The sequence below is a fragment of the Trachemys scripta genome, chromosome 10, assembly GCF_013100865.1.
Source record: "Trachemys scripta elegans isolate TJP31775 chromosome 10, CAS_Tse_1.0, whole genome shotgun sequence".
NCBI lineage: Eukaryota > Metazoa > Chordata > Testudines > Emydidae > Trachemys > Trachemys scripta.
The window spans coordinates 1,801,454-1,814,280 of NC_048307.1; the positions used below are offsets into that span (position 1 = coordinate 1,801,454).

General features: G+C 49.3%; 2 protein-coding genes across 2 annotated transcripts in view; both read right to left on the bottom strand.

Annotated features, from left to right (window-relative positions):
* Positions 1-508, bottom strand: part of GGA2 (golgi associated, gamma adaptin ear containing, ARF binding protein 2) — a 27,733-nt gene extending 27,225 nt beyond the window's left edge. The window contains exon 1 of the mRNA XM_034783606.1: positions 418-508. Coding sequence (XP_034639497.1) covers positions 418-457 — 40 coding nt within the window. The 5' untranslated portion in view covers positions 458-508. The remainder of the gene's footprint in view (positions 1-417) is intronic.
* A 1,435-nt stretch (positions 509-1,943) lies between these two features.
* On the bottom strand, positions 1,944-12,714 carry EARS2 (glutamyl-tRNA synthetase 2, mitochondrial). The gene is made up of 9 exons (XM_034783120.1): positions 12,431-12,714; positions 10,148-10,303; positions 8,583-8,772; positions 7,619-8,091; positions 6,175-6,283; positions 5,325-5,478; positions 4,134-4,264; positions 3,790-3,925; positions 1,944-3,032 (listed from the first exon to the last, which is right to left on the bottom strand). Exons 1-9 carry the CDS (start codon positions 12,573-12,575, stop codon positions 2,949-2,951), a joined length of 1,578 nt encoding a protein of 525 aa, XP_034639011.1. The 5' UTR covers positions 12,576-12,714; the 3' UTR covers positions 1,944-2,948.
* Positions 12,715-12,827: the final 113 nt, after the last annotated feature.

The window sequence follows — 12,827 nt, forward strand, 5'->3', positions numbered from 1 at the left end:
GGGCACCCCCGGTCCGTCTGTCCGACCCGCCCACTCCCCGGGGCACCCCCGGTCCGTCTGTCCGACCCGCCCACTCCCCGGGCACCCCCGGTCCGTCTGTCCGACCCGCCCACTCCCTGGGCACCCCCGGTCCGTCTGTCCGACCCGCCCACTCCCCGGGGCACCCCCGGTCCGTCTGTCCGACCCGCCCACTCCCCGGGGCACCCCCGGTCCGTCTGTCCGACCCGCCCACTCCCCTTGGAACCCCCGGTCCGTCTGTCCGACCCGCCCACTCCCCTTGGAACCCCCGGTCCGTCTGTCCGACCCGCCCACTCCCCGGGGAACCCCCAGTCCGTCTGTCCGACCCGCCCACTCCCCTTGGCACCCCCGGTCCGTCTGTCCGAACCACCCACTCCCCGGGCCCGGCCCGCTACTCACGGAGCCATCGCTCCAGCGCCCCCAGGCCCGCCTCAGCCATGGCGCCTCGCCCGGCCCGGCCGGAGACAGCGGCCCCGCCCCGGCCCCGCCCCGGCCCCGGCCCCGCCGCTGACGCAGCCGTGAGCCGCGGCGCAGGGAGGCGGCGCCTGACGGGCCGGGCCGGGCCCCCTGCTCCGCCCAGCGCCGCGGCGATCAGCTCCCGAGCGCCCGGCCCCGGCCGGGGGTTACAGGCTCCCCGCCCCCACGGGCAGCCGCCTCTGGGGAGGGGCACAAGCCCGTTTACACAGCGGGTAAAACACCCGCCTGGGCCCGGCAAGGGGCTGGGACCGGCCGCTGCAATGGGGATCCCACAGGAGCCCAGCACCGCCGAGGGCCAGAGCCAGCGCCGGGTACAACAGGCGAGAGACGCCGGCGCCCCTCAGCTCTGGCCCGTCTGTCAAGCTCAGGCCCCCACTGCAGGGCTTTATCTCGCTCCACCTGCCCTCCCCGGACCAGTTCAGCTAGGGGGACCAGACAGCAAATGTGAAAAATCAGGCCAGGGGGTGGGGGGTAGTAGGAGCCTCTATAAGAAAAAGACCCAAAAATCGGGACATCTGGTCCCCCTAGGCCAGCATATGCTGGGAGCTGCACTCTCCACCGGCTCCAGCCGCACAGGAGCTAAGGGCTGCACTTCCCTCACCCCGCCATTACAGCAGGGAGGGCACACGGAAATTTGCAACCCCCCTCGGCCCCCACTCTAATGATTCGCAAACCACAAGTAAAACATGTGTCCATGACAGCACCCACGGCACCCCTTCCCCAGCTGAGAGCCCCACGCTTTGAAGGTGGAACATTCCCAACCACCTCAACTCCATGAGCCTCCTTTGCTGACGGACTAAAAGTGCACTTCTCCCACGGCTTAACAGGGAACATACAGCTGAGATCTGAGCATAGTTTTGGAATATGTTTGAGTGACCATCAGTGCTCTAAGGAGCAAGTGTTAAATCTGTGGGATACACCCAACCGAGTTCCAGACTTTGCACGTTACTATATTCAATTTGTCGCACTTACGCTTGTGTTGACTTCAGAACAAAATGGGGCCCATCATTATTTATTCACAAGTAAACTCGCATATGTTTAAAATGCAACACTTGGACATTGAGGGGGAGCACATAGTAGCTTGATGTTCCCTAGAAAGCACCTATCCATGATAATCCAATATTTCCAGAGAGAAAGCTACTACCCACCCTTCTGAAAACTGATTAATAAGAATCCCCAGAGCCTTCTGGTCTCATCACCCAGCATCATATTCACATTTAAACATTTTGCAGGTCAAATTTCAAATCAGGACTTCAAGCAGTATTTTTGTATAGTCTCTTACACAACACAATACACATTCTCACTCGGATCACTCAATTCCCAACCTATCCCATGGTTTATAGAGAACTTACTACACGTAAAACCAAGCAGTGCCAATGTACAGTTCTTGAATGACCTGGACATTTCCCCACCTCAAATGCACGCAAACTGCTGAGAGAAGGCCACAGTAAAACATTTACAGATTTTTAATATAGGAAAGAGTTACACACTCACTTCACATTTAGACACAGTTGTACAAATGTGCCCGTTTTCTCTGCTGCGTTAATGGGGCGGGGTTTGTGGGGAGGCAGGTAAGATTACTTGCAAGGAAAGGATCCTGCATCCCAATTTCATGTCAGAATGAAAGTGCATTTGTCCAAAAAAAGGGGCTTTAAAAATCAAATTGCTAACTGGAAATGACAATGTGCACTGTGATATTCTAGCACCGAAACGGCTGTTAGTTATCTTTTCCTCAGTCCAGTTCAAAAACAAAAACATCAGGGACCTCTTTAAAAAGCAGAATTAAGTATTCATGAAAAATGCAGGTTACAGTGCTAGAAAGAAAGGTCCTCGAGTCACCCACAGAACAGAGACAGTGGAAAGTGTACACTTCTTTCACACAACAGTCCCCACCAACATGCATCAAGCCAGACCTGGAAGGGCATTTTGTATGGCTAAGGAGATCAGATCTACATTGTCCATTTACATGTGACCTCTCTGCTCATATTGCCAATTGGGGGCTAATTAGAATCAGCTGTGGTGGTTTCTGGGTCATGTGGACACAGCTCCAAAATGAGATCAACACGCTGGTGGCTTATGGGAAATCAAACAGCCATCAGAAGTAACCACTTTCAGTCACTGCCAAGCTAGACTTGAACATACAGTTAAGATGAAGGACTCCATATCCCAATCTGAATGCCAGCCTGGTCCCATGAGATGAAGACACTGAAGCAGGTTTGAATCTGAATTCAGTTGCACCCCTTATATGAACTAGGCTATGCCTCATGAAGACACACAGAGATCTGCAAGTGTGCTGATGGCACTCTCACAAATTCAGCACGGTATAAGGCCCAGTTCCTCTGAAAATACTGTGACCACAGAATTTAGGCCAAGGTACTGAAGAACACATGGGGCTCGGCGTATCTGAAGGGGAGTGCTGTCTGCTGGAGCCATTCCCTCTAGGAAGCTTCTTGCTAGTTGGAGAGTGCCTTCTTTATCCGTTCACACACTTCTCTAGGTCCCAAGGAAACCATCATCTCAGCAACACTTGGTCCTTGCTGAAAACACACACAAAAGACATTGCACAAGTGAAAGCCAGCACTCTGTTGTTCTACTCACATTCCCACACTGCGCTCATCACAACGCTATCAGAAGTTGGAGTTTTTTATGTTTCTCCTTTGGTAACATCCAGTGGGTACAAGTCTGTATCACTCTATACTGGAGATGACTGAATGATGAGTTGTCAGTCACCTGCGATTAAAATATCCTGAAATTTAATTTAAGACTCTGGTTCTGTCGTCTGGGAAGAAAAGTCCCCAACATCAGGCCAACTTCTCTGCTGGGGTAGCGCCATCAAACTCAGAGGATTTATGCCACGAGAGAACTCGCCCTGGTTTTTAACATTTATTGTTGGTTACGTTATGAACCATGACACACAAGGACCCAAAAGCCGACAACGCCCCTTACAAACAAGCCAGCTGCCTTTCCAACCACAGGTTTGCAACTCTAGGGGGATGGCTTGGTACCTCTTGCCTTTCTTAGCATCCCTCTCTGCCAAGGAGCTTTTTTCACATTAGCACAATGTGGTTGGAAAGGCAGCTGGCTTGTTTGTAAGAGGCATTGTCAGCTTTTGGGTTCTTGTGTGTGTCATGGTTCATAATGTAACCAACAATAAATTCCTCCACTGGTCCAAAATGATTGTTAAAAACCAGGGCGAGTTCTCTCGTGGCATAGGCTTTTCGGTGCTAAATCTTGTGACCAGAGAGCAGGCTGTTATCACTGGATGGGAAGGTCTCAAGTTCAAAAGGCTTTTACCTGCTGTCCACTGAGGGCCAACCGGAGGAGTTTCATCATGCTGCTGTACTTGGTCCCTCTTATCTGCTCCTGTAGGCCTCTCAGGTCTTCATTTAACCCTTCTGTAGTCAGAGCAGCAGTCTGCCCTTCCATCAGCCTTTGGGAGAGAAGATGCCCTCTCAGTCTAGTGACACATGGAAGTGAGGAATTCCTGTTGACAGTAGGAGCTGCCCCAAATTACCCTTTTGCATACAAGCAAACTATTGCTTTTAGGAGACTAAGCACTAACTCAGCAGCACCAGAAAAACAGTTAGCTCCAATAGGCAAGGGATTATAAAATGATGCCAGAGATCTGAAAAACTTACCCTATGACCAGCTTTCCTATCTCATCTACTTCTGCTGAAATGGTTTGCAGCTGCTCTCGGGACACTGAGGGCCTGACCCATAAGAAAGAATATTCAGGCGCCACCAAGTTCTTCAGACAGCTTATGTGACCCTGCGGGATGGAAAGAAGGGCTGTCAAGGCAGCTGAGGGAGAGAAAAGATTAAATCTATTTCCAGCTAGATGTCATTCACCACTGCTCTGCACTCTCACCAGTTCACAGGGCAGAATGCTGACACTTGGCTTGTGTCGCATTTTACACCCACTTTCCACTGGCGTAAATGACAATGTAAGTGCTGGGCAACAATGAGTCAGGGTAAGAGGCCAGCGGTAGAGCAAGCAGGCTGAGTCAGAGCAGGACTCTACAAATGGCTCCCGCCACATTCACTGGCTGATTCACTGAGGGCAGAAGCAGGAAGTCACATGAGTAATTTTGTATGTGCTGCCATAGTGAAACCACATTTTCAAGAGCCACGGTATTTCTTGCCTTTCTAGAGCAAGATGTGCAGTGACCCCTAAACCTGCAGTGATCTCATGGGGCTGGAGTGTAGGAAACCAGGTGGCCTTGCTCATGTAGCATTAGGCAGGGCCATCATCTCCTCTTCTCCCCCTCAGCCCTTGCTTTGCCACCTCCTTTTAGATCAGGGCTCTGAATTAAGGAACCCCTTTGATTTAACCACAAAGTACCACACTGACATCGTTGGACACATGCTCTCGCCATTTAGCTCCAGAACAGGCAGAAGGTAGGCAAGCTTCTCCAACTGCCAAGCCCTGGAGATAACCAACCTCCTGGGGCAAGAGAAGGCCCATTCAGTCCTTGGTCTCTCTGTTGAGACCACCATCTGTGATGGTGGGTTTGGTGATACAAATGGCGGCTCACTACCCAGAAAGGTCATTCTGCATAGACACACAGGTCTGCAAAGATAGTGGAGATGTTTGGAGTGTCCTACCTGCAACCTGGACTGACTCCACAGCTCCATATGTTGGCATTAAGCAGGGATGCAGGTACCTGGAACTGGCAGGATAGGACCTCTCACTGTTTGCGAGGCCTTGGAGCTTTAGAGCTCAAGTTCTAGACCTGCCCAGAACCCAGCTGTGTTACCTGTAGAGCTTCTGCCCTCCCCACCCTCTGTTCCTCTCCCAAAGGGCACTACAGCTTTAATGCTGGTCATACTTTTCTCAGTAGGAGGACTCGCTCCACATAATCCTTCTCTAGAACCTCTCTGTCCACAAGCCAATTGCCATAGACCTGCTCCACCTGCATCTGCAGCTCCATCACCAGCTTTCGTCGTAGCCTCTCATCTCCAATCTGCTGGATCAGGTGAATCCTGCACAGAAAACAGAACCATCCCAATGACTACAGACCTCTTTGGCTTAGACTCAGACTAATGAACATCATTATACAAGGTTTACAAAATAAACCCATAGAATCATTTAGAAAAATCCACATTACAGTGAGTGTAAATATTCAACAGTCCTCAATACACGGCTCTGGGAGAAGGTGGGGCACTTCACAGAGGTACATCATTAATAATGATGATTTTTAAAAAGTAATTTCTCACCCAAACTTAAGTCCTTGTATTCTCCTTGCAACATGGCCCATCTAGCTAGGCTTTCTACCATGACCACCACCATAGTATCCAAGCTCCTGGCACATGAATGCTAGTGTGATTAGGTGGTTGGGTCAATTCCCCCCATTTGGGATCCATTTGCAAAATGGTGGATTTCAGGGCCTTGCTCCATCAGCTGAAAGAGGAAGGGAGCAATTGCGCTGAACCTTCCATTGGGTGCAATGGGCAGGACGCGTATATGGAGCTGTTGGAAAACTATTTGCTTTTCAGTAGATGGAGGGGCGTTCAAGGGAGAGAGGAACCCCAACAGTGGAGAATACAGAGAAGAGGTCATGAATGGAATAGCAGACCAGGGGACCAGGTGGACTGAGTCATCAGGTGAAGCTAAGTACACGGAGGGCAATTTTTAGAGTTGGTTGGAGATGAATAAGGTGCTACACCCAATTGTCATACCTGTTGAATTCTGGGAGTTTGTCAAGATCCAGCAGGGCTGAGTGGGTGGTAATTCTGCCCACATCAAACTCCAAGATCAGCTCCTCCAGCGTCCTGCCCATCTGATTCCCTGCAAAATAACCCAACACTGGCATCATGCATTCACTCCCATGGAGAGCTAGTATCACTGCTGTTCATCGTAGCCAAGGAAACAGTGACACTGGAGGGTCCCTCCACACCTGCTCAGTGCCAACACAGAGCAGGGGACCTTCTTAAGAGAAAGGCAGAGCCCCCATGGCAAGACTTTGCACAATACCAGTCTCGTCCTGAGAGCAGACTCCGCCAACTTTTCTACCAAGTCTCAGCTATAGGCAGTGCCCAGGGAATTCCTGCTGTTTTAAACGGGTGACATTGAGTGAAGTATTCGAGTAGAAGTGCCATTACCTAACTAATAATTTCCCCTGCATCTCTAACACCTGCCCGTGCAGCAGTCGGCCCAGCAGCGCCAGTGCAGGGTACCCAGGCCATGTCACAGCAGCACTGAATTGTTACAAACGTTGGGGGAAAAACACTGATTCAGAGCATTACTGCGAAGCTTCATAGAACAATACTGCATCTCCTATGCACCAGACAGCCTGGAGAGGCCCTATGGCTGATTGGAACCAGGGACTTGTCCCTCTGGCTTTTTGCCATTCTGATTCAGTTCTTAAAGAGAAATCATCTTCACATTGATCAACCCATCAGCAAAAGTGCTCAGAGGGAGAAAGTTTCATCCCCTGGGAAGGGGTTAATTCACAGCGGGGTTCCTGAGCCACACACAGGAAGTGGTGTCTTGCTGAAACATGAGACTGTTTGAGACTCCTGCAAAAGGAGAGTCCGAAGGGGAGTGACTGGCCCAGCTTCCCATGGACTTTCAGGTTAAACAGGCAGGGGAAAATCTTTAATGTAGTGTTTTAAATACTAATCGGACAGCAGAAGTGTCCTTAACAGTCCCCAGGGGAGCTCTGCTCCCCTGACACCCCACCTCCAGCTCTTTTCATTTTATAGTGAAGCTGGTGCTGAACAGACAATCATGGGGACTGAAATCCTCTAGCGTGGGTGGAGGGGCCACCTCCCAGATGGGGGGAGCGGAGGGAGAGGGTTAATCTCCATAATCCATTCCCTCTCTGCTGAGATTGTCACTGGGTGGCCGTTAAGATCTGGACCTCTGCCCACTAGGAACTGGACTCAATTTTAAAAAGCTCCCCAGAGGTATCCTGACCCTCTTCACTCTTGTGGGAACTTTAGAGGAACTGGCAGCATTTTGGTTGTAGAGACCCTTTCTGAGACCTTCCTTTTTGACCCCCTCCAAAGAGAGCTCAGACAGTGCTAAAACATTAATACACCAGATCTTTCCACAAGCAGCAAACGTGTCAAGTAGCCAGACCTAGGGCAGCTCCCAGTGTGTCAGGCCTGTCCCCAGTACCTGCAAATCCAGAGCCGCAGTTGGTGATGATGTCCAGTAGAGCTTCTGGCAAGCAGCCATCTTGAACAAAATGTTCTAGAAAAATGTCTCCCTGCCTTTTGGACAGTTTACTGCCATCTTTGTTCAAGAGCAACGGCAGGTGGCCAAACCGAGGAGGGTCCCAGCCAAAGGCTCTGTAGATAAGAAGGTGCTTGGATGTTGAAGTAAGCCACTCAGTTCCACGCAGAACGTGGCTAATTCCCATGTGATGGTCATCCACCACATTTGCCAGGTGGTAGGTGGGGAAGCCATCCCCTTTTAAGATCACCGGGTCTCCTTCCACGGTAGCTACTTCATGCTTGTTCCAGCCATAGACCAGATCAAGAAAGGGCTCCACACCTTCCTTCAGCTGGAAGCGGACCACGTAGTCAGAGCCCTGCGCCAACTTCTCAGCCACTCGCTCTGAGCTCAAGTGTCGGCACCTGTTGTCGTACCTTTTGGGACAGGAGAGCAACGGTCTTGGGTCAGTACCACTGGCAAAAGGTCAGCTTTTTCTCTTCTAGTCTGGATCCTGAGTTCCAATCTCAGCTCCGGCAACAATTCACTCGGGGCTGGGTCAAGTCACCTCACCTCTATGCCTCAGCCCCTCGTTCTGTGAGGTGATGATAACGTTTATCTACTTACATGCCTCACTGGGAGGGTGAGGGATTGAGAAGCTTGGTCAGTTAATGTGTGTAATGCTCTTTAGAAACAGTGTGTGCTATATAAATGTTAAACATGGTCATTTAGGCTAGGGACTGGGACTTTCTCTTCAACAACAAGATACATTTGGAGCTAAAGTCAAAGTGACAAGTAAGAGCTCTAATTATTCTGAGCTGTTAATGCCTTCAGTGCCCCTGTAGTTGGGCAGCTGGTGTCTCAGATTCCAATGCCAGAGACGTCTTCACTGGTTTTGCATGCACGCACTCCACAGGAAGCCCCCTACCGTGGTGTCTGCCGATTCCGTAGCGCATCCTTCTTCAGCAGTTCCAGGCGCTGAGGGGTGCAAAAGCAGCGGTAGGCAGCGCCATTCTCCAGAAGAACCTCGCTGGCTTTCTTATACAGCTCAAGTCTGAGAGACTGCTGGTAGGGCCCGACCGGGCCTCCCCTGTGAGGGCTTTCATCAGGTGGGATACCTGGAATGCCAGAGTTATGGGATTTAACAAGCTCTCAATCCAAGGTAAAGTTTGATGACAGAGCATTCAACAGGGATTAGAAGGCAAGAGTTTTACTTTGGAGTGTGTCCACAGAGCACACTGCTCACACGCAGCATGGGACTCTACCTGGTGAGCTATAGAGGAATCTTCCATGGCCATCAATAGCGTTAGCATTTATAGCAGCGGTGGCCAAACTGTGGCTCGCAAGCCACATGCGGCAGTTTTACAGTTAAAGTGCGGATCATGGAGTTCCACCCCATTCTCCATCTACTAGACTTGGGTGAGGAGAGAGCTCGGGACCTCTGTCTTGCAGGAAGATGGTGGAGTAGGGGCTTCTGCCCAGTGGGGAGGGGGGCCTTGGGGAATCCAGTCCTGCAAGGCACACCTGCTGGGGCTCAGGGCTTCAGCAGGAGCGGGGCTGAAGCCCTGAGCCCCGGTAGGTGCCTCCCACAGGGAAGAAGCCCCAAGCCTGGGCAGACCTACTCTTGAACTTCTGAAGATTGTCAGATTCGGCTCGGAGATTCAGTAAGTTTGGCCACCCCTGGTTTATAGTCTCTTTCAGGTTTCCAGCCACTGGCAAGTGAGACCATCACAAACTGGCAAATACTTGAGCAGGTCTAATACTTTTCAAGTAGCCGAGTGTGGCGGTATGTAAGTATGGGCACATGCACACACCTTCCTCTGGTAAGTTACACTATCTTCACAGAAATACAGCTGAGATTTTAGAACCCATTATTTTTTCTCCTGGAAAATTATTTGATTACCAGAGTACTTGGAATTCTATCTTTAAATATAAACATGGTAAACAGAATTTACAGTAACACCATCTTCTCAAACGCTCACCATCAATGTAGTATCTTTAAAACTCATCCAAACACAAAAAAAGGCAAAGGATGCAGCCCGGGGACTGGTGTGTACACAGATGAACGGCCACCTCTGAATCTTATAAGACATGTCACAGAACCCTTTTTTGCAAATTACACACACACACAGACACACACACAATTTTTTAACTCATGCTGAGTTCTCTTAGTTCCAACTCCTGGCCTTTTCGCCAACCTCCCACACACCTCTTTGGGAGGGACGCATCTCTTTCCAGCTAAACATGCATGGGTCCTTCTGCACAGGATAACCAAAGGACATTCACCTAATCATTAGCTAAAGTCTTACTACAATAGGACCCTTCTGGCTCCTAGCCCTTTACGATAACCACTAGATCAATATATTGAATAGCAAGGGATAGTGCTGACAGGATTTTGAATTTTAGTGAGGTTCTTTTTAATAGTAAAACTCTTCATGGTATAGATTGTTTCAGTAGTTAAGAAGAAGTGAAGTATGTAGACTTGGAAGTTACCTGCCCAATCCAGCATATCCTCTATTCCTTCTGCAGCCCCAGTCACCACGCGACTTTGATCCGTATCTTCCAGTCTCAAGATAAAAGCCCCTTGGTGTTTTCTGGCAAAAATGTAATTGTACAAAGCAGTACGAAGGCCGCCCAAGTGCAGAAAGCCTGGGTTATCAGAGCGAAAGCAGAGCAAGTCAGGCCAAATTAAATACAATCGACAAAGAGGTTTTTCAACAGGAGCTGTAAACTATTGTTTATGATGGCATTTAACACATTATTGCACCTGAATAGCACAGTGAAACAACAAATGGCTATGCAGGCCATTAAAGCTCTGTCTACACTAGGAAACTGAAGCACTGATGACTGGTTTTCAGAAATGGCTTCCCCGAGCTGGTGCTAAATATGGTTTAAATGAGTGTCCACTGAAGAAAGCCATTCTCAAAACTCTTTCAGAAGGCATAACTAGCTTCTGTCTTCCACTCTGAAACACTGAAGAGTTTTGTGTAGTCTGCACTAGCACTTACACAAGTTCCAGTACTGGTTCAGGGGATCTCATATTGATGTTCAATTTCCTACTACAGACATGTCTTCAAAGAGTAAATATGCAACCTGAGGGTCAAAAGCAATGGCATACTAAAGGCAGGGTGGGCTGTGTGATCACAAGAGTCTGCACATATTGCCAACTCTGCCCAAACATTTGCCAGTTTGTAATGATCCCATCCTCTAGGAGCTGAGGCCATTAATCGGTGCTTCTAGTTACAGAGGAAGGAAATCGCCCTCTATCTTATTTATTTGGGAGACTTGTACCGCTGGAGCAGAACACTGCAAGATCTGCTCCTGACTCGGCATACAACATACCCATATGCAGTTTAACTGATCCCTAATGCAACTAATTGCCAAGTGTGATAAGACAGATCTATTAAGGGACAATGTCAGTTAGGTGTAAAACGTACATTTTTTTAAAGGTATTTAAATGTTTTGGGAGCCTTCACAGACGAAAGGATGTAAATGTCAGGTATCGCAGAAGTGTTTTCATGAAGGTTCAGTTTCAGTTCAGAGGGTTTCCCCTGCAACCCACATTAAACAAACCCTTGTAGCAAGCTACAAAAGAGAACCTGAAAACAAAAGGGACTAAAAATAGACCTGTATATTTTCACTGGGAGAGAGTGCTAGTACTGAGCATGCAGAACTAGCCATCTTAGGCTGTTACTACAAACCACTCGGCACTGACACACTGAAGTCCATGGGGCTCTGTACAGGCTGAGGGGCTCATACAGATAGAACAGTTTGTCAGATTGTGTCCTTAATTATTTTTAAGGCATCTATTCCTGTGACCCAGAAGTGGCAGCTGGTAGTTGGAGTTCCATTCTCAGATCTGCCACAGGCACAGGTCTTGTTTAGATACAAAACTTGTATCAGTTTCATTTTTTTAAATATATCTATTTACTTAAACCACTGGAAACCTCTGTGTGGATACTCTTAAATCAGTTTTCTATTGCTTATATGTATTATAACTTAAATTGAGAAGGAATCAGCTTAAAACTATATTGACACAACCCAGATTTAAGAGTGCATAGAGCCATTTCCATGGGTTTAACTAAATCGATTTAAGACATTTATTCTAGCTCAACTGATGCAACTTCAGTATGTATACAAAGCCTTTGTGTGTGACCCTGGGCCTTTAAACTCAGGAGAAGAGTGATATAATAGAGCTCTCTCACACAGGGGCACTGTGAAGCTTATCTAATTGTTTGTGAAGTACTTTGAAAACTTTTAAATTAGAGTTTCTCCAAAAGTGCAAATGCAGGTGGGTTGGGAAAAGAGCAGAAAATATTATTAATGGGGGGAAGGGTTATGAAACAGCAACTTTTAATTTTTTAAAATTATTTCTGGCTCTGTACTAGATAAGTGATTTTTATAGTTTAAGTTAATATTTAGATTCCAAAGGAATTTCACCATTCTATTTACATCCCCACTCCTGAATCACAACAAATGAGGCTCATTTTTAACTCACACCAAGTTTATCCTCTCGAAATTAGCTACATTTCGGTAGTTTTGATTTAGTTGTCAGGCCCTTTTTGAAAGTCTCAATGGGTGTTTCAAGGAGACATTTACAATTCTCAATCAAATCACCACCACCACCCCGAGTGTCCCTTCCAGTAGAGCAGAAACCACCCCCCACCCGGCCAATAACGTGCCATCCCAGTAGGGACAACTTCAGATGTAGGCAAGGACAAGAAACTCTAACCCCAACTGCTACCGCCGCCCTGTGCTGGGACTGGGGTCCTTTACCTGTGGGGCTGGGCGCGAACCGCACCCTCACCCCCGCTCCGCAGGGCACATCCCCCGCCTGAGACGACACCCCAGCGCCCCGCGGGGGCAGCCAGCGAGGAGCAACCCGCAGGAGGGGCCCAACCCCCCGCAGCGCAGGCGCCATAGGAGAGCCCGTTCCGGCACAGCCAGCATGGAGCGCCGCACCCACGTGGCTGCGGAGAATTGCATCCGGGTTTGCACAGCCAGCCAATCAGCTGCACCCCCGCACTATAGGGCGGGGCGTCCCTTAAAGGCGCAAGGTCCCCTTTACCCAGGCACTGTTGTCGTGTCTAAATGGGGGGCCGCGCTCCAAGTCACTCCGCATTGGCCCCTCATAGCCCCACACCCCAACTAACCCCGGTTCTCCCAGGGGCTG